At 42.7% G+C, this 20,857-nt stretch overlaps 1 protein-coding gene across 6 annotated transcripts in view; it reads right to left on the bottom strand.

The window, feature by feature from the left end:
• The window catches only part of LOC132897201 (cadherin-like protein 26), a 186,686-nt gene that overhangs the window by 153,438 nt on the left and 12,391 nt on the right, over positions 1-20,857 (bottom strand). For all 6 annotated transcript variants that reach the window (XM_060938643.1, XM_060938644.1, XM_060938642.1 and 3 more), the window contains exons 2-3: positions 11,483-11,542; positions 11,257-11,352 (exon numbers count right to left, since the gene is read on the bottom strand). In XM_060938643.1, coding sequence (XP_060794626.1) covers positions 11,257-11,352; positions 11,483-11,542 — 156 coding nt within the window. The remainder of the gene's footprint in view (positions 1-11,256; positions 11,353-11,482; positions 11,543-20,857) is intronic.

Here is a 20,857-nt window from a genome sequence, read left to right as displayed (position 1 = left end):
ATCATGCATGCTGTTCTCAGTGATAGATATGATGAAACTGCATTGCTGGCTGCGGTGCCCTGCTTAGGTCCTGAGAATGATGAATATGAAGTGATTGAAACAAAGGTAGAAGAAGACGGCCAAACCACTACTAAACATGTGATTTTTACTGGAAAGAGACTGATAGAGCTATGGCAGAATTAAAGGACCAATTGACACGTTATCTGCTCTCACGAAGACAGGCTAGCCATGATCTTTCACAGGTTACTAATTGTAAACAGGAGAAGGCTGAACTCACTTCAAAGTTTTTGACACACTTTAGCGAGACGTGGACTTGTTTGGGAAATATGCCACTGAATCAGCAGCAAAGCAATCCTCTCTTTATTTCGACATTTCTGAATAATTGTCGTCCTGATGTACAGAAGGTTTTGAAACATCATTTGAGTGACCGGAGTAATATGATAGTGAGAGCTCTAGGGGAGAAAATTTGAATTTTGGAGGGAGATGATCTTTTGGAAACTAAGCAGGTGGCCTGCATTTCCGTTGCTAGTGGTTACTCACAGCGGAATTGGGGTGATCCACAAGGCAGGGCGGGGAATAAGGGATTCCCTGGTGATAGATTGTCCTATTATTGTGGTAAAGAAGGACATTGGAAACATGAGTGTAGAAAGAAAAGGGCAGATGAAGACAGGACAAGGCAAAGATCCCCTTCTTCTTCTTCTAATCTTCAGCGTGCTCTTCCTCCTCCTCCCCCTCCTCCTCTTGCTTTGCCTGCTCCTATGGCAAGCGTAGGCCCATATCGAGCATAGAGCTGCCTACAGAGCTGTGACCCCGTGATGCTACATTGTTCTTTCGACTCTTATCTAGCTAGTGATCTGCCTGTTGTGGAATTAGCTGTGAATGGAGAGGTGCTCCCTTTTTTAATTGACACTGGTGCTACAATGTCCTCGGTGGGAAAGTCATACGAGGGTCCGATGTCTAACAAAACTGTTCGCTCTGTGGGAATTGATGGGGTCCCTTTTTCTTCCCCTTGCACTCCTCCATTACTGGTAACCTGTCCTGCTGACCCAGCACTTCGTAAACATCACTCTTTTGTATTGATGTCACAGTGTCCTTTTAACTTAATGGGGCGGGATCTAATGAGTCTGTTACATTTATCCATTTCGTTTCAGGGATCCAAGATGACTATTTGCACTCCTGACTCGCTGCCTCCTGCTTTATCTTATCTTTCTTCACACGTGACTGTGCCAAATATCTCTGCTGTTTGCATGACTTCTGTAAACCCTGTTATTTCCTCTACTGACCCTTCTACGGCTTTGGCTGAAATCCCCTCCTCTCTTTGGGCTGAACAGAAGGATGAGGTAGGCCTAGTTCATTGTGTTCCTTATGAAGTTAAGCTGAAACACCTGCTCCCTGTCTATGTTAACCAGTATCCTCTCTCTGAGGACAAAGTCAAAGGAATTGATGTTATCTTACAGTCTCTCCTTGAACAAGGCGTGGTGAGAGAGTGTACTAGCCTGTACAATACACCTGTCAACCCCGTGCCCAAGCTTGGACGGTACCTGGAGTTTTACGCAGGACTTGCGTAAGATTAATGAACTGATTGTTCCTGTAGCACCCATTGTACCTGACGTTTCCTCTGTAATATCACAAGTTCCTGCTGATCATTGCTGTTTCTCCGTCATTGATCTCTGCTCTGCTTTTTTCAGCATTCCAGTTGGAGAAAACACACAGCCTTTGTTTGCGTTCACGCACAGACGGAAGCAGTATACTTGGACACGCCTACCACAAGGTTTTATTGATTCTCCAGCTGTGTTTTCAGCTGTAATTCGTAACGCACTTTGTGACCTCTCCCTCCCCCAGGACTCTGTGATCCTGACATATGCAGATGATCTTCTGATATCTGCTGAGTCACCGGAAATCTGCCAAGACGCATCATTGCGCCTGCTCCAACATCTGGCGCAAAAGGGTTTCAAGGTTTCCAGAACCAAGCTCCAGTTCTGCAAGGACACTGTTAAGTATCTGGGCTTTGAACTTTCACAAGGTTGTCGTAAGCTGTCAGCTGATCGGGTGCAGGCGATTCTAGACACAAAACGCCCTGCCACTAAGCATGCACTCATGTCTTTTTTGGGTCTTATCAACTATTGCAGACAATGGATCCCTGACTGCTCCTCATATGACAAGATTCTCCGTTCTGCAATCTCTCATCAAGATCCACAGCGACATCCTTTGACCTGGACTGACACTATGATTAACACTTATCACTCCTTCAAAAGCGCTCTCTGCTCCGCCCCAGCTCTGGGTTTACCTGACTATTCAAAGCCCTTTCATCTCTACGCTTGTGAACAACAAGGTACGGTGTCTGATGTTTTGGCTCAGGAGCATGGGGGGAGGATTCGTCCGTGTGCGTTCTTATCTAAAACATTAGACACTGTTGCTCAAGGCTTGCCTGCATGTCTAAGAGCTGTCGCCGCCTGTGCTATGATGGTTTCAGATGCAGAAAAATTGGTTTTGTCTCACCCACTGATCTTGCACTCGTCACATCAAGTTAAACAGGTATTGCAAAATTTACAGACTCAACATATGACTGCGCAGCGACGCTCCAGATATGAAACCATTCTCTTCTCTACTGACAATCTCGAAATTCGTGCCACATCCTCTAATACTGTAGGTCACGCTCTCGCACGCCTTCTTAACTCTCAGGGCGACACCTTAGAGGACACCGATCATGATTGTCTATCTGAAATCTTGCATACTACCAGTATCAGGCCTGATCTTTCCTCCAGCCCTCTGGAGACGGGGGAAGTACTCTTTGTTGATGGTTCTTGTTCTAAACCTTCAGATGGTGTTTTCCTCTGTGGCTATTCTGTGTGTTCCCTGCCTGACATTGTACACGAGGCCTATGCTCTCCCGTTCTCTTCCGCTCAGGCAGCCAAGTTGTATGCACTAATGCGTATTTGTATTTTGTCTCAGGGCAAGGACGTCACAATCTACACAGACTCTCGTTATGCCTTTGGGGTGGCTCATGATTTTGGGAAGATTTGGCAGTCACGGGGCTTCCACGCCGCAGATGGGAAGCCCATTTCACACTCTACCTTAGTACAAAACCTTATTGATTCTTGTCATCTCCCTAGGTCACTCGCCATAGTTAAGACTAAAGCGCATGCCTCGGGAAACACCCATGAACGCATGGGTAATTCTCTTGCTGATCATATGGCAAAACTTGCTGCTGCTTCTGGTGTCATGTCTCCTGGTCTAGACCCTTCATCATGTAACACATCTTGTCTTGCTAGTAGCCTGATCCCAGATTTAGACCTTATCTCTTTACAGGCTTCAGCTTCTCCAAATGATTCTGCCTTTTGGCAGCTACAAGACGCTTATGTCACCTCGGATGGCCTATGGTACAGTCAGGATGGCCACCTTTGTCTTCCATCACATTGCCTTCCCTTCCTCGTGCATGAATTTCATGGCATGACACACCATGCACGAAGGGGGGTGAAGGGGGACATGAACAAACTTTTCTGTGTAGCCAATCTAAACAGTTTGGTGGATTCAATTCTCGAGAGATGCCTCATCTGCGCACAAAACAATCACTCCAAAGCAGTCACGAAACACGAGTGTTTACCCATACCTACATCTCCATTCCTAGAATGGCAAATTGACTTCACACACATGCCTCCCTGTGGGCTGTTTAAATATCTCCTGGTGATTGTGGATAAATTCTCTAAATGGGTAGAAGCCTTTCCATGTTCTAGAGAGAATGCAAAGGTAGTGACTCGTACGCTGGCAAAAGAAATAATACCTTGTTATGGGGTTCCCGATTCCATAAACTCAGACAAAGGTACCCCTTTCGCCTCAAAGGTCACACAAGACCTGTGTAAGTATCTCTCACTAAACTGGCGTTTTCACATTCCGTACCATCCTCAATCTTCTGGTATCGTAGAACATACTAATCGAACATTGAAAGACAAACTAACTAAGGCTATGCAGACCACAGGTTCCAAAAATTGGATAGACCTATTGCCAGCCACACTGGCTGAAATTCGCATGACATCGAAACCTAGTCTCGGCGGCTATTCCCCCTACGAGATCATTTTTGGGCGACCATTCCCAGTCCCCTGGAGAAAGGGGACTCCGGCTCTGGGTACCTCTGATTTGAAGACACATATGGATGAGTATTCTGCAGCCCTTATCAATAAATTGCATGAAATTTGTACTAAGGTCAATAGTACAATATCATTTCCACCATCCGCAAACACACACCCCCTTCCAAGTGGGAGACAAGGTGCTGGTGCGACTTTTTAAATGATTTGGACAATTGGGAGAACCTAGATATAGTGAGCCTGCAGAAATAGTCGCCATTACTCGTACTGCTGTCTTAACTGACCTTTTTCCACAGTGGATCCATGCCACCCGACTGAAGAAGGCTCCATAACAAAGTTGTGTTACAATAATCAGTTTGCTATTAACGCTTTTTGTGTCCCTATCCAGTCTGTCTCTCTCTCTCTCTCTTCCTCTCTCTGTGCTCTATATAGATTTGACCTGTGTGCAAACGCTGACTGAGTTGTGCAAACTCTGGCTGACTGAGAATCAGTTACTGCCTGCGAGACGTTGTGAACGAAAAGGGGAAGAGATCTCGCGCCCAGTTTGGAACCACCCGTGAACTGTTTGGAACCACCTCACTACAACCATGATGGTCCACATTGCGGGTTTCGTGACTTCATCATTGCTCGGGGCAGGGTTACCTGCCCAAGCCTTCAGGACCACATCACTGCTTGGGGCAGGGCTACCCGCCCGAGCTTTCATGGCTGCTTCATCTCTGCTCGGGGCAGGGTTACCCGCCCGAGCCCTCGTGACTATTCTCTTATTGCTCGGAGCAGGGTTACCCGCTGGAGCTGGACCTCGAGACAACATCTTCTGGCAATTCGCTAACTGGACTGAACGGGCTCACACAAATGAAAGTTGTTATGTATGTCATTTGATGCCGTCTTCTACTATTATTACACGCCCACCTTTGCCGTTATGCTCTGAAGCTTTATATTATGCCTGGGGGCCAAAAGGCCAACCTTTTAAATTTTGGGGCCCTTTCTGTGATTACTCTCCTCACCCTTCTGTGGTAGCAAGGTTAAACCAGACTTCTTTAGCACATGGCACCCCCGACATTATATTGCAAGATTCCATTCTCACTACTCTGAAAGTAGATATGCCTTCTAATTTCACTTTCCCTCACAGTTTTAGAATGAATTACTCTCAAAAAAGTAACATTTATTTAGGACACATTCCTAAGTCTCAATGTAAGCAGATATATGATCAGAATTCCGCCACCTCTCCATGTCCTCGCTGGGTCCCGAATTCATGTCGATGTAACCCTCTGTTAACTGATTGTACACTCAACAGTATTGGATATATCAAGAATACATGTAGGGCTCATCCTAATTGTGTTCCACCACACCCTAATAATTATCCTGGTGTTAAATTAGCATTAAACTGGTACTGGTACTACTGTAATAGTAATCTCCTTGTTTCGTTTCCTATCAAATGGTCAGGCATTTGCGCTCCCATACAACTCAAAAACGCTATCACTGCTATCCATTCTCTCTCTGCTCCTCGCCCAAAACGAGATGTCATTCATAATTTTCCACCCTTGGAACATCATCTTACTACTAGGTGGCACAGGTTTTGGACATCAATGTTTCCTCATTTTGGTGTAGCTGATCCATGGAAGAATGTAGAATTAACACATTATCGCTTAGCCAGCTTTGTTAATGAAACCATTAAAGCTGTCGATGGTATTAGGACTGAGTTAACCGTCCTGCGGCTAATGACTACTCAAAATCGTATGGCCCTTGATATTTTGTTAGCAGAAAAGGGGGGTGTTTGTGCTATGATTGGAGACAGCTGTTGCACTTTTATTCCTACTAATGATAACCCGGATGGTGAAATAGGTGCAGCCGTACATCAAATGAGACAGATTGCTCAACAACTAGAACATGATGAACATGGGGATACGGCAGGGTGGGTGTGGTTTTCTAGACTGTTTGGTAATTGGTCTGCTATTCTTTCTATGTGTATCCCTGTAGTGGTGATTTTTCTTTTGTTTATTTTCCTGGGACCTTGCATTTTGAGATGCTTGATGGACAGAATGCATAAGATGATAAATAGTCTTACCCGCAAACCCCTGCATAGAGAAAACAATGTATATTATCGTCCTGCTAGGGTGTAACACTAATCTAATTAAAATCTAGTTAATACTGTGATTAGTATTAAAGGGGGGGATTGTTGGGTCAAATTTTATTATATGTAGGTTAAATCAAGATATATGTAGATATATATAAGTTTAGTTAAGTATTAATTCTTGGTCAAGAATTCAGCGAATTATTCTGTGTCAAAATTATATTAGTTGAAACGACCTTATGTCTTGGCTGGACATTGTTTGGGAACATTTTGTTTATTTTTTGATATGAATGTGTATTTTGAACAGAGAAATGTCTGAAGGATTCACCAAGGTCTGTTTTGGTGTCAGATCGACTCACACACACTCTGAAATGGTAGAATTAAAGTTCATGTTTATGTTAATTCATTTAGTTGAAACTTAGGTTATAGCTTCTTAAAAGCTTGAAATATACTATGGTAGTGATTTGGATCCTGTAATTAATGAATGCATTCCGTGATTAATATTAGTTTTATAGTTTTAGATTAGTTTCATAATGACATTATAATTATAGTTAAGATCTTATGATTCTAAGGGTTTTTAGTTTAAAAGCATTAACCTAATTTAGTTATGAGTTTAATCCTGTTAGTTGTTTAATTGTTCTCTCTCTTTCGGACATATTCTCATTGTTCTTATGTTTAAGTTGTTCTTATTTTTTATGTTTATTTTCTTATAACGTTCTTTGTTTTAGCATTATTAAAGACATATTTTTATTTGTTATTTTGTTTATGTTGATGAAATCAAGATGTAATTTACTGACTTAACACATTTGTGTTAAGAAATTATGCTAATTATTAAGATCCTTTCTGTGCAAACTAGTGTCTTTGACCTTCTCTGAATAGACTCTGTAGACTAGACATTATCCGTGTTTAGACATTCCATGCTATTCCATGAATATTAACCATAATATTGATCATAAGCCAAGACTCTGATATCTATCTGTACCTTACTGTCAGCAGAAATATGTTATTATATTATGATTGATTCAAGATCATTACACACTTCTACATAGACGCACACCCATCACACACACACACACACACACACACACACACACACGAAGACAAAACATAAACACAGAGACACTATAAGATGTTTTCAAGAATGTTTTCATTTTGATGAAGTGACTGTGCGAATAAACTGGCATGTGAAACCTCTGGTTCCCTGTCTGTTTTTCTCGACCTGTTGATTCGTCCTCGGATCCGAGGGGAAGGCCCATGAAGGAATCGGGGTCTCTTTCTGGGTGAACCCAACACACACATTCTTATCATGCTTCTTCTCCATCTTCATCATGTGACCTATTTTTGCACATTCCAGACATAATGTATAGCTTGGACTTCAACCACTCATGCACATACCCCTTAAATATGTTCACTTTCAAACGTGTATATTTCAGATTCTTCTATTTTTTATTCTATGTATATAACTACTTTTGTCAGTAGAGAGGGCCTCTTTCAGATACTGCACAAGATAGGCTGCCCACCAAAGCTGCTGAGCATGACTGTCTCATTCCATGACAATACGAAAGGGACCATGCAGTTAAATAGCAACTGCTCCAAGAGCTTCTACATATGCAGCAGAGTTAAGCAAGGCTGCGTTCTAGCGCTGACGCTTTTCGGAATCATCTTTGCCATGCTCTTACGCCATACCTTTGGCAGAGCGACAGAAGGCATCTTCCTTCACACAAGGTCAGATGGAAAACTGTTCAACCTGGCCAGGTTGAGAGCCAAGACCAAAGTGAGAGGAACCCTCATCAGAGACCTGCTGTTTGCTGATGATGCCGCAGTGGCAACCCACACACAGGAGCAGCTTCAGGCACTCATGTCTCAGTTCTCACAGGCATGCAAGGACTCACCATCAGCCTTAAGAAGACAAACGTGATGGGTCAAGATGTTGCAGCCCCACCTTCCATCTCCATCAATGACTACGAACTAGAAGTCATCCATCAGTTCACTTACCTGGGCTCCACCATCACAGACAATTTGTCTTTGGATGAAGAGGTCAACAAGCGCATTGGAAAAGCAGCAACAACTCTTGCCCGCCTCACCTATTGTGTCTGGGAGAACCCTAAGCTGTCCACAAAAACTAAAATGGCAGTATACAATGCCTGTGTCCTGAGTACACTACTATGTGGCAGTGAGACATGGACCACATATGCGAAGCAGGAGAAGAAACTGAACTCCTTTCACCTACACTGCCTTCGCTGAATTCTGAACATCAGCTAGCAAGATAAGGTGCCAAACACCGAGGTCGTGTCTCAAGCTGGTCTCCCAAGCATGGTTACCCTCCTCAGGCAACGCCACCTGCTTTGACTGGGTCACAGAAAGCGCATGGAGGATGACTGCATACCAAAGGACATCCTTTATGGTGAACTCATGGCTGGCAAAAGGAATACTGGCCACCCCCAACTGCGATACAAGGATGTCTGCAAGAGGGACCCGAAGGCTTTGGACATCGACATAAACTCCTGGGAAGAGCGGGCGGCTAACTGCAGCAATTGGAGGGGTGCAGTGAAACAGCAAACCAAGCTTGGTGAAGAAAAGCTTGCTAATGCTGCTGAGGACAAGTGGGCCCAAAGGAAAGAGAGGTGTATGACCCCATGCACCCATGCCAACTTTGTCTGTGGCATCTGCAACCGTGCCTGCCAGTCCAGGACCGGGCTCTTCAGCCACCGCCGAAGATGCTCCAACCGCAACTGATGCGACGTGCCCATAGTCAACTATGACCGATGGAGGCCTCCGTGTATAGCTACTTTTGTCTTTGCTAAATTCTTCGATTTTAACTGTTCACAGACCAAACACCAAAGCAAATTCCTTATATGTGAGAATGTATTTAGCAATAAACTTGATTCTGATTAGCATGGGACTGTGCGACATGCCTGTATAAATATTTCACTTTACATGTAATGAATATAGAATATATGAAAGTTTACCTTTTTGAATTAAATTATGACAAAAAGGAACTTTTTCATGGTATTCTAATTTTTTGAGATGCACTAATATATAAGTATGTATAAAAATAGTTTAAGACCTATATTACTGCACATAACTGCATTGATGAGAGATGGCAGAGGTAGTAGTGGTGAAGTAGTGCAAATATAATGACAAACAGGTTATTGGTGCTACATTACAAGTTGTGGGTGTTATACAGTCTGACAGCAGTAGGTATGAATGACCTGCAGTATCTTTCATTTGATTATTAATTGCTTATTTAATCAAATGGGGGGAGTTAAGAATGATTAAGGGTTCCTTAACTCTTTATTATTTCAGGCCTGGTGTAATTCTCTGCCTGACGGAGAAAAATGGTATGTGTTTGTGTCCAAAGTGACATCTATGGTTTAAATTTTATGAGAGGTGTTTTTTGTCATTATGAGAAACCAGCGGTTGTGTGTTTTTTAACACTCAGGAAGAGAGGACAATACCAATGTACATAAATGAAGCTTCTTTAATAAAAATTTCCTCTCTAAATTTTACACCTGCTTGCGTCTCTTCCCCTTCAAGAAACAGGAAATTTACTTCACAATCTAACAACCACCAGGTTTTGTGTTTCACACAACTTGATGTCAATATCTGGGTTTTCTAGGTAATGACATCTTTTACTTAAAAAAAAAAGCAGTCTATTTTCCCAATCCAGATGTCACTGCAGGATCCAGTTCATCATACTACATAACATTATTCCCCTTAACACTATTCTGCTTTTACAGAAATTTATATACAAATCCCAAAACTGTAAGTACCCCACTTGTGACCTTGACTATTCCATACCTATAAATATTACAAGCAATGTGCACCTAGCCTACTTGTGAACATTAGGTTTAAATTGATGAATATAAATTTATTTTAGATTTTTGATTTGAAGCAGATACAGTATGTGAGGCAGAAATGAAGAAGACGTCCAAGGATAGAGCTTGCTGTATGTTTCTTTGTCTGGTTGTCTGGGAAAATCCATCAGACAAGTAGGATACAATTTTTCCCCCTTCTGAAATTGGTATTTAATGAATAACACATTTCTTGTATAAAAGATTTATGAATAAATCCATTAATATATACAGTACCAGTGAAAAGTTGGACACACCTACTCCTTCATAGTTTTTTCTATATTTTGACTATTTTCAACAATGTAGAATAAAACTGAAGACATAAAACCTAAGAAATTACATATATAACGAGAGAGAGAGAGAGAGAGAGAGAGAGAGAGACTTTATTTATAATGAGGGTAGCACTGAATAGCAATGCTAATAAACTTGTGGCCCTCCCTAAAATAAATGTATACAATATAAACTATAAAAACTATTTACACTAAATTACAATAAAAACAATATGATAATCATATTAATAGATATAAATAAGAAACAAATTATTATAAAATTATATTAAAAAATGATATAAAAGACGCTGCTCAGAAAACGCCCGCTCTCTGAGAGATTCCTTAAAGGGCATAAGCTGTTCAATTCGCCTTGTAGAGAGAGGGAGAGTATTCCAAAGGCGGGTAGCAGAAACAGAAAACGTGCGCCCGCCTTCTGTCTCCCTTCTGTATTTCGGGCAGCGTAGATTAAGATCAGCATAGCACGTGCGTCTTTTGTTGGCATAGCTATTTAGAACAAGTTGCTCGCTTAAAAAGGTAGGAACATTACCATAAACGTTACCATGTATGGAATTATGTGTTACCAAAAAGCAGTAAAAATATGTTTCATATTTTAGATTCTTCAAAGTAGTCACCATTTACTTTGATGATGCTTTGCACACTATTGGCATTATCTTAACCAGCTTCATGAAGTAGTCACCTGGAAAGCTTTTCAATTAACAGGTGTGCCTTATCAAAAGTTAATGAGTGGAATTTCTTGCCTTCATAATGTGTTTATCAAACATTCCATAATAAAAATACAGTAAATGACCCTATTCCACAACTGCAGTAATCCATATTTTGTCAAGAACCACTCAACTAAGTAAAGAGAAATGACAGTCCATCATTTTAGACATGAAAGAAAAAGCATTGAATAGGTGTGTACAAAGTTTTGACTGGTACTGTAGGTTGATAAATGAGGGACAATGTGTGTAAAGTGATACCGTTGTAAATGTCCTAGGAAAAGGCCCAGGATCTTCCTCCTCCAGTTCAAAAGTAGACAGCACCCATCTCCTCTTGGATCGAATGAGCACACGCTCCTTAGAAAGAAAGTCACTTCATAATGGGTTTTGTAACACTCAAAGTAACATGATGATGATGATTATTATTTTTTTTTTTCATTTGTGAGTCTCAGCACATTGTGAGATAAAGATATTAACAAATACATACACTTGTTTCTTTATTGGTCTCCTCCTGGATTGTCAGTTCATGTGAACTCCCAGCCCATAGCTGAAAACACAACACAATGAACAGAAGAATTAGCAAAGTTATCTTTTATGAAACTAAACCTGTTAATGCAATAAAGGCTTAAAACAAATGTAAAATAATTATATTTTTCTAAAAAGAAGTAGCACAGAATGATCATATTTAAAATCAGCATAAAATCATGCATTTTTCCCCATTTTACAGAACACAGAAATTTAAGCAATATATATTTACAAACTGGTTTTAATTTAACCCCCAAGCTTCTTGTTTTAATGCACTGACACAAACCTCCCCAATCTGTCCAGGCTTGGGACCGGCACTCAGGATGCTGTGGTCTTTCAGAATTTTCATCTAAAATAAGTTTAATGTATTTAAAATTTTGCAAAAATCAACTGATTATTTGAATGTGGCAACTGGTCAGTGGACTTCACTGATAACATGATGCATTGGGATTGTGAGTTTCAATAAATATTCGCATGAAAATATTAGAATAATCACCACCTAAAACAAGGTCATGGACCCAAATATAGATCCAATAACCTTAAGCCTACTGATGTACAGAAACCGAACTCTAAATATCTAACATTTAGATTTACTGCTGTGTGTGTGTGTGTGTGTGTGTGTGTGTGTGTGTGTGTGTCTGTGTGTGTGTGTGTGTGTGTGTGTGTGTGTGTGTGTGTGTGTGTGTTTTGCATTACAAGCTGGAATTAAAATAGATTTTTGGAGGGCTAGCACCATTTGATTTACACAACATGCCGACCACTTTAAAGGTGAAGAAATTTTTTTTTCTTTTTTTTGACACTTTTAGAGCCACCTTTTGCTGCAATTACAGCTGGAAGTCTCTTGGGGTGTGTCTCTATTAGCTTAGCACATCTGGCCACTGGGATTTTTGCCCACTCCTCAAGGCAAAACTGCTCCAACTCCAAGTTAGATGGGTTGCGTTGGTGTACAGCAATCTTCAATTTATGCCACAAATTTTCAATTGGATTGAGTTCTGGGCTTTGATTAGGCCAGGGCTTTTCAAAGTGTGGGGCGCGCCTCCCCTGGGGGCGCCAGAGTTCTTCGGGGGGGGCGCAACATGAGGAAAAATAAACCAAAATAAGTTACGATTGTGGGCATTTAGCGAACTTCAGCTAGCCTTTGCCAGAGACAAAATGGATTGATTTTTAGTACCTAAAGCTACAGTGAGTGAGGAGACAGAGTCTGGGCCAAACAAAAAAAAAGAAGGAAGTATGACCATGATTTTTTAAAGTTTGGATTTTCATGGACTGGAACTGAAGATGCTCCACTGCCACAGTGTGTTGTCTGCCAAGAGGTGCTCGCTAACGATGCTATGAGATGTTTAAAATGTGTAAAACAAGATGTTTTTTTAAAAGCACAGATGTTTAAAATCTGTAAAAAATGTTTTAAAAAAGCACAGATGTTTAAAATGTGTAAAAAAGAGGTTTTAAAAAAGCTCATATGTTTTAAATGTGTAAAAAAGATGTTTTCAAAAAGCACAGATGTTTAAAATGTGTAAAAAAAATGTGTACAACACCCATTATTTAAAAATATGAATGGAACATTAAGTATAGCAACAACAAAAATTGTAAGGGGGCACTGTTGTTTATTTGCTCTCTGAGGGGGGTCTGACTCTCCCACACTTTGAAAACTCCTGGATTAGGCTATTCCAAGACATTTAAATGTTTCCCTTTAAACCACTCAAGTGTAGCTTTAGCAGTATGTTTAGGGTCATTGTCCTGTTAGAACGTGAACCTTCATTGCAGTCTCAAACCTCTGGCTGACTCAAACAGGTTTTCCTCCAGAATTGCCCTGCATTTCATGCCATCCATCTTTCCTTCAATCCTGACCACTTTTCCTGTCCTTGCCGATGAAAAACATCCCCACAGCATGATGCTGCCATTACCATGCTTCACTGTAGGGATGGTGTTCTCAGGGTGTTGGGTTCGTGGCACACATGACATTTCCTATGATAGCCAAAAAGATCAATTTTAGTCTCATCTGATCAGAGAATTCCATGTGTTTGTAGAGTCTGCCACATGCTGTTGGGCAAACTCCAAATGTGTTTTCTTAAGCAGTGACTTTTTCTGGCCACTCTTCCATAAAGCCCTACTCTGTGGAGTGTATGACTCAAAGTGCTCCTGTGCACAGATACTCCCATCTCTGTTTTGGATCATTGCAGCTATTTCAGTTTTGTCTTTGGTATCTTTGTTGCATCTCTGATTAATGCCCTCCTTGCCTGGTCTGAGACTTTTGGTGGGCGGCTTTCTCTTGTCAGGTTTGTAGTTTGGGATATATTTTTTTAATATGTGACTTATGAAGTGAATTGTTTGGAACAGCTCTTATTTAGGGGTTTCATATGAAAGGGGGTGAATACCTATGCACACTCTAGATTTCTGTTTATATATATATATATATATATAGTGTCACAATAAAACAACAATTTTCACCTTTAAAGTGGTAGACATGTTGTGTAAATCAAATGGTGCTAAGCCCCCAAAATCCATTTTAATTCCAGCTTGTAATGCAACAAAACAGGACAAACACCAAGGGGGTGAATACTTTTGCAAGACACTGTATGTAGTATTTATAATACTATTATGAAGCATTGTATTAAACTGGTGAATGAAAGTTTCAGATTTGCTTACTTTATTTTACAAAAGTAGTCTACCTTGCATTGTTGCCCACTATCGCTAATTTTGCATGATAGATTCTTTGTTTATAGTTACTGTATGTGTGCAAAATTGCCCTAGGTGTATGAAAACTTGCCCGTGATCATCAGTGGCACCCTGCCTTCTTGGAAAGCTAGCTGGAACACTGCAGTGGGTTGGCACTGGAGCTGAACCCTCTTTTAAATGTCCTGTTAGCCTAGTAAACTAGACCCACCCACCTAGCGGCCAAAAATATTTTTGCCTACGAGTGGGTCTAGCCTCGCACCATATAAACAAAACACTCTGGGCATCAAATCGTGCCCGCCAATCACAACGCAAGGTTTTTGTTTGGATTCTTTGGGCAGGCTTTTGCAGGAGTGACGACAAGGCTGCGCGACGCTGGAGAAAGCACAACAGGAAAGATGGCTATGGCTAGTGAACAGCGCGCGTTTGACTCCGCTTTGGAATCAGTTTTAGAAGAATTAGACTTGGAGTTTTGGTTGAAACATGAGCAGGAAGAGGCTCTCCGCTCATTCCTTTTCAAGAAGGACGTTTTCGCTGTTTTGCCGACCGGCTATGGCAAAAGTCTGATCTACCAGCTGGCTCCGCTCGTAGCCAAAAGGATGGGGCAAGTTTGTGCAGTACGAAGAATTAATAAACAGCTTTGAAACATTACTTTTTGATTGTTTCTTATTTTCCCGTTATTTTAAATTTAAGGGAAATTATTTCACCAAACACCACTAAATAAAAACTCTCAAAAACAGTTTAAGCAAACCCTTGAAAAACACTTGAAAAAAAATGAGTGTATGTTAAGTATGTGGTACAGACTCCAAACTTCTTAATATCTAGAACCTGTTTATTAATTAATAGACATTTTGAAAAATTATTTATTTCAAGGCCTCCCCCACTGCTTTTTGTTGCTCTGACTACGTCACAGTCACTGTTGCGCTGATTGGTCAGAGCGTTGGCCTATACGCACAGAGACAGTTTGAAAGACAGCGGGTTGTTCCTCCCCCACCCTTTGGAAATGTCTACGAGCGAGGCCAGACTAAATATTCACATTTAGTCTGGCTTGCCAGGCTAACGTCCTATAGAAGTTTGTGAAACCCAGAAAGCATTGTACTGTAGCTCCTTGACTGTGGTAGGAATGGGCCAAGATGTGATGGCCGAGGCTTTGTCTTTGTCCATGGTAACTCCCTGGGCACTAATGTAGCCCAGTAACTATATTTGGGAGACATATAAATCACATTTTTTTTTCTACTTTTGCAAATATGTTGTTTCTTAACAGTTTGGCCAGGACCTCCTTAACATGGGTCTTGTGATTTTCTAGGTCCAGGGAGTATATGAGGATGTTGTCAATGTAAGCTATGATGAATTTGTTGAGTATAACCCTCAGAACATCATCAGTGAGGCATTGGAACACAGTTGGTGTGCAAGATAGCCCATCCGGAATGGGACAGTACTCATAGTGAACAGAGGTGGTGCTAAATGCCATCTTCCACTCATTACCCTCATGTATACATACTAGGTTGTTGGCACTATGCAGGTCTAGCTGGGTGAATACCTTGGCTGAGTGGAGTTGTTCCAGAGCTGAAGGAGCTAGAGGCAGGGGATAATGATATTTCACCATAATCTGGTTTAGGTTGCGGTGAACGACGCATGGTCTCAGACCCTCTCTTTTCTCTTTCACAAAGAATCCTGCAGAAGCAGGCAATGTGGAGGAATGAATGCATCCTTGCTGAAGAGCCTCCTCCACAAAATCCTCCATGGTCTTTTGCTCAGAAATCGCTAGAGGGTAGATTTAGCAGAGAGGAGGGATGGTGTCAGGAAGAAGCTCAATCACACAATCGTATGGATGATGAGGAGGGAGCCCACTGGCCTTGCCCTTGCTGAAGACCTCCTCAAGTACCTAGTAGCAATCTCAGATCTGAGTTTTGGTGGTGACTTCAGGGTTCTCCATGGTAGTGGAGCTTTAGAAGAAAGAGGCAGTGTAGCAAGCAGGATATTGGCCATTGCGGAATCTTCCTGTCCTGCCAGGAGATCTGAGGACCATTTTGTTATAACCAGGGGAACCCCAGGATGATGGCTTGGTTCTGTGTTTTCGTGAGGAGGAAGGAGATGTTCTCCTGATGCAAGGCATTGACTTGTAGGAGTAAGGGGTTGAGTATATGCAGTTATGAGCCCTTTTCAGATGAGCCCACCATCAATGGCCCTGATGCTCAGTCATTGTTTGAACTCCTGCACTGGCACCTGCAGTCTCTCAGTGATCTCACTGTCCATGAAGTTTCCCACAGCTCCTGACTCTATCAGGGCAGACAGAACATGGACTGACCCTGAGAGCTTTATCAGTACATCAGCCTTAAATGACTTGTGAGGAGGAGGTTTAGGGGGAAGCCATGGCCTAATGGTTAGAGAAACAGCTTTGGGAACAAAAGGTTGCTGGTTTGATTCCCTGAACCAGCAGGACTGGCTGAAATGCCCTTGAACAAAGCACCTAATCCCCAATTGCTCTGGCAAGAGTAGTGGTGTACCTTGTGTCTGATTAGCCAAAGAAAAAGTGATGATGCACTTATCAGTTTGGGCAGGGAACTCAGCCATAAAAGGTTTAGAGGGAATTGCAGAGAGAGAGTAGTTGTGGTATTCTGAGCTCTCGCCGATCCTGCCAGTATTCTGGATCTTCCAGGGTGATGTGTAGATGTGTGGCCTCCCCACAGTAAAAGCACAGTCCCTCCTTCCATCTGTGCTCACATTCAGAGTGAGGGACATCCATGGACATAACCTCAGTGACAGAGATTTCAGGTGTGGGGTCTTTGCCCCCTGCACACAAAAACTTTGGATCCTGCATCCCTCCCCATCAGTACACAAACTCAGGATCCTGACACCCCCCATCAATACTGGACTTTGCCATCATCAAGGACTGGTTACGCACACATCACTTTAGGCAGTCTATAAGCTCATTCAATTTGCACTACTGTTTATAACTGCACTAGCCATACCCACAGACTTTAATCTGTGAGGTGCCCATGTCACTTCATTGTTCTGATGTCAATATCAGGGACTTTTATATTTATCATAATAATCTTTTTGATTAGTGTGTATTAGTCCTATATTTTACACTTGGTGTTTATTTAATATTTAATGTTATTGCTGCATTATGGGTTTGAGAGTAACACAATTTCAATCTTCTGTATGTCCTGTACATATTGCAGTATTGACAATAAAGTAGACTTTGACTCTGAAATGATGGGCAACTTCAGAGAAGGTTATGGAGGCAGATGGAAAAGTTGATGAGTCAATCCATTGTGGCTTGCTCATCCCTGCATGCTTGCTCCATGAGGACGAGGATTGAGTCCTTGATCGAAAAATGCTTTGAGGCCCGGTTCATTCCACCCACTTCCTGCTGAAAGTGTACAGAACTCTAAGGCAAACTCAGCCACTCATCTATTTCCCTTTTTGATGGTGAGTAACTGTTCACCAACCTCTACACCTTTGGGATGAAAGTCAAAGATCTGGCAAAAAAAGGCCTATGAATCACTCATATGTTGTTATGGGCTCATCGTCGATTACGTTATCATGCTTTGTTCATTGGTCTTCCAGCTAAGTCCATTGCTTGGCTTCAATATATTCAAAACTCTGTAGCCAGAGTCCTCATCCATATGAAACACTTGGCACACATCATCCCTATCCTCCAGAATCTCCACTGGCTCCCTGTTCTAGATCACATTCAATATAAAATTTTGTTCACATTTAAAGCACTCCATGAACATGTTCCTCAATATCTAATGGAATTATTTCAACCTGACTATCCCATTTGCAGTCTCAGATCTTCTCTTCTGGTCTGTTGTCCATCTCCAAATTTAAACTGTCCACCATAGGTTCTACAGCATTTAGGGTTGCAGCCCCCAAGCTGTGGAATTCTATCCCTTGGGATTGTACATCTTTTCCCAAAGTCAAAAATCATCTTGAATCTTGTCTCTTCTCTCTCTCTGCTAGGCCTCCTCCTGATATGGCCTTTCCTGATCACTGACTATTCGATCTTTTTCAATGCTTTGTGCGTATCTGTTATTTTTATGCTCATGTAAATTGTCCTTTTGTTTTCTGTGTCTCCGATCTGTCATGTTTTTCTTTTGGTTGATTTGCTTCTTTTTCTGTCATGATACTATGGTGTAAAGCATCCTTTGGTTGGTGAAAGGCGCTATATACAGTGGTGCTTGAAACTTTGTGAACCCTTTAGAATTTTCTATATTTCTGCATAAATATGACCTAAAACATCATCAGATTTCCACACAAGTTCTAAAAGTAGATAAAGAGAACCCAGTTAAACAAATGAGACAAAAATATTTTACTTGGTCATTTATTTATTGAGGAAAATGATCCAATATTACATATCTGTGAGTGGCAAAAGTATGTGAACCTTTGCTTTCAGTATCTGGTGTGACCCCTTTGTGATGCAATAACTGCAACTAAATGTTTCTGGTAACTGTTGATCAGTCCTCCACACTGGCTTGGAGGAATTTTAGCCCGTTCCTCCGTACAGAACAGCTTCAACTCTGGGATGTTGGTGGGTTTCCTCACATGAACTGCTCGCTTCAGGTCCTTCCACAACATTTCAATTAGATTAAGGTCAGGACTTTGACTTGGCCATTCCAAAACATTAACTTTATTCTTCTTTAACCATTCTTAGGTAGAATGACTTGCTGCATGACCCACCTTCTCTTGAGATTCAGTTCACTGACAGATGTCCTGACATTTTCCTTTAGAATTCATTGGTATAATTCAGAATTCATTGTTCCATTAATGATGGCAAGCTGTCCTGGCTCAGATGCAGCAAAACAGGCCCAAACCTTTTGTAGCAGCAGGGGCGTGGCCAAGCAGCAGTTTGTGAATGGAGGACGGGATCGGGGGAGGTAAGTGGCTAAGTCATTCCACCTGCTGTTGATTAATGTGTGTGTGTTTGTTACAGGGAGGGAGCATAAAAGGAGAGAGAGCAGAGAAAAGGGGCTCTCTCCCTGACCACAACACGTGTGAGTGGGTGAGTGAAAGAGTGAGTGAAAGCAAGCTGAAAAGGTAAAATAAAGTGTTTGTGTAAACATCAACTCTCACCTGCTGTGCTTCTGTGCTCCACCCTCATCAGGAACTGTTACAGTGGTGCCAAAACCCGGGAGCACAGAAGGGAACCACCCCATGGAGTCCTCCCCATTCAAAGAGCTCATCCTTGCCCTCGCTACCCCCCCCCCCCAGCAGAACCAGCATCAAGCGCTGATCACCCTCTGAAAGGAACAGGAGCAATGCTTTGAAGCCTTGATGCTGGCCCAGCAGGCAGATTGCCAGGTGTTCCGGCACCTGCTTGCGTTAGCAGGGGCGTCGGCCACTGCTGCCTGCACCCTCATGAAGATGGGACCACAGGACAATCCAGAAGCATTCCTCACCCTCTTTGAGCAAGCAGCCAAGGCGTGGGGGTGGCTGCTGGAGCAGAGCGTGGGGCCCCTCTTCCCGCTCCTGACTGGCAAGGCCCAGCTCACAGCATAGCAGCTCCCTGCTGACAGCCGACTGGTGTATGCTGACCTGAGGAAAACCATCCTGCAGTGGCTTGGCCGCTCCCCGGAGCAACATCGCCAGCACTTCCGGATGCTGGCATTGGAGGAGGTCGGCTGGCCGTTTGCATTCGGCCAGCAACTCTGGGATGCCTGCCGGTGGTGGCTGAGGGCAGAAGACCGCGATGCCAATGAGATCATCGATCTGGTGGCACTGGAACAGTTTATCTCTCTACTTCCGGAAGGAATGGTGGAATGGGTCCAGTGTCATTGCCCAGCGTCGCTGGAATGAGCCATCAAGCTGGCAGAGGACCATCTGGATGCAGCTCCAACGTCAGGCAGATGAGGCGTCTCCCTTCACTTCTCTCTCTCTCTCTCTCTCTCTTTCCCCCGGTTTCTCATTCCCCTCCCCATCCTGTTCCCCTGCCATGGAGGCGGTGTCTGGCTCCTCCCCAGCCAGCCCATCACACCCGTGGTGTCCTCCCATCTCCCTCTTCCATGTCTGTGTTGTCTCCCACTCAGGTGAATGACACCCATAACACCAGTGCAGAGGGAAAGCCTGGGCTGGTGTGCTGGCACGGCGGGGAATTGGAGCATCTCCAGAGTCAGAGCCCTGCAAGGGAGGGAGCTGTAATCCGGATCCCCCAATGTGCCAGAAACTGCCCACGATTGGGCTGGAACATATCACATACCGGTAAGTATTCAAGGGGATACATATCACACTTTGGTGGATTCCGGTTGTAATCAGACCTCAATTCACCAACAAGGTGAGGCATTGGGGAGAGCACAAGTGGTGAAAGTATTGTGTGTGCATGGGGATGTTCACAAGTATCCCTTAGTGTCCATCCGTATTCTATTCTGGGGCCAAATGCATAGAGTAAAGGTGGCGATTAATCCTCATCTCACTCACTCATTGATTTTTGGGTACTGATTGGCCAGGGTTTACAAAACTGATGTAATATTTAACACAAAGTGGGTCCTGCACTAGTAGGTCACGGAAAGATCCCTGTGTGGCATTGACTGGAGAAGCTGTCAGAGCTGTGTATGTCAACACCATGTCAGAGTGAGGAGCAGTCCGCTCCTCCTCCCTCTCTCTGGGATTCCCTTGGGAATTTCCCATCAGAGCAGTCATGAGACGAGACCCTGCAGCATGC

Source organism: Neoarius graeffei, chromosome 13, assembly GCF_027579695.1.
Source record: "Neoarius graeffei isolate fNeoGra1 chromosome 13, fNeoGra1.pri, whole genome shotgun sequence".
Taxonomy (NCBI): domain Eukaryota; kingdom Metazoa; phylum Chordata; class Actinopteri; order Siluriformes; family Ariidae; genus Neoarius; species Neoarius graeffei.
Note: the sequence above shows the minus strand (reverse complement) of the source record. Positions and strands in the feature narration are given on the sequence as shown.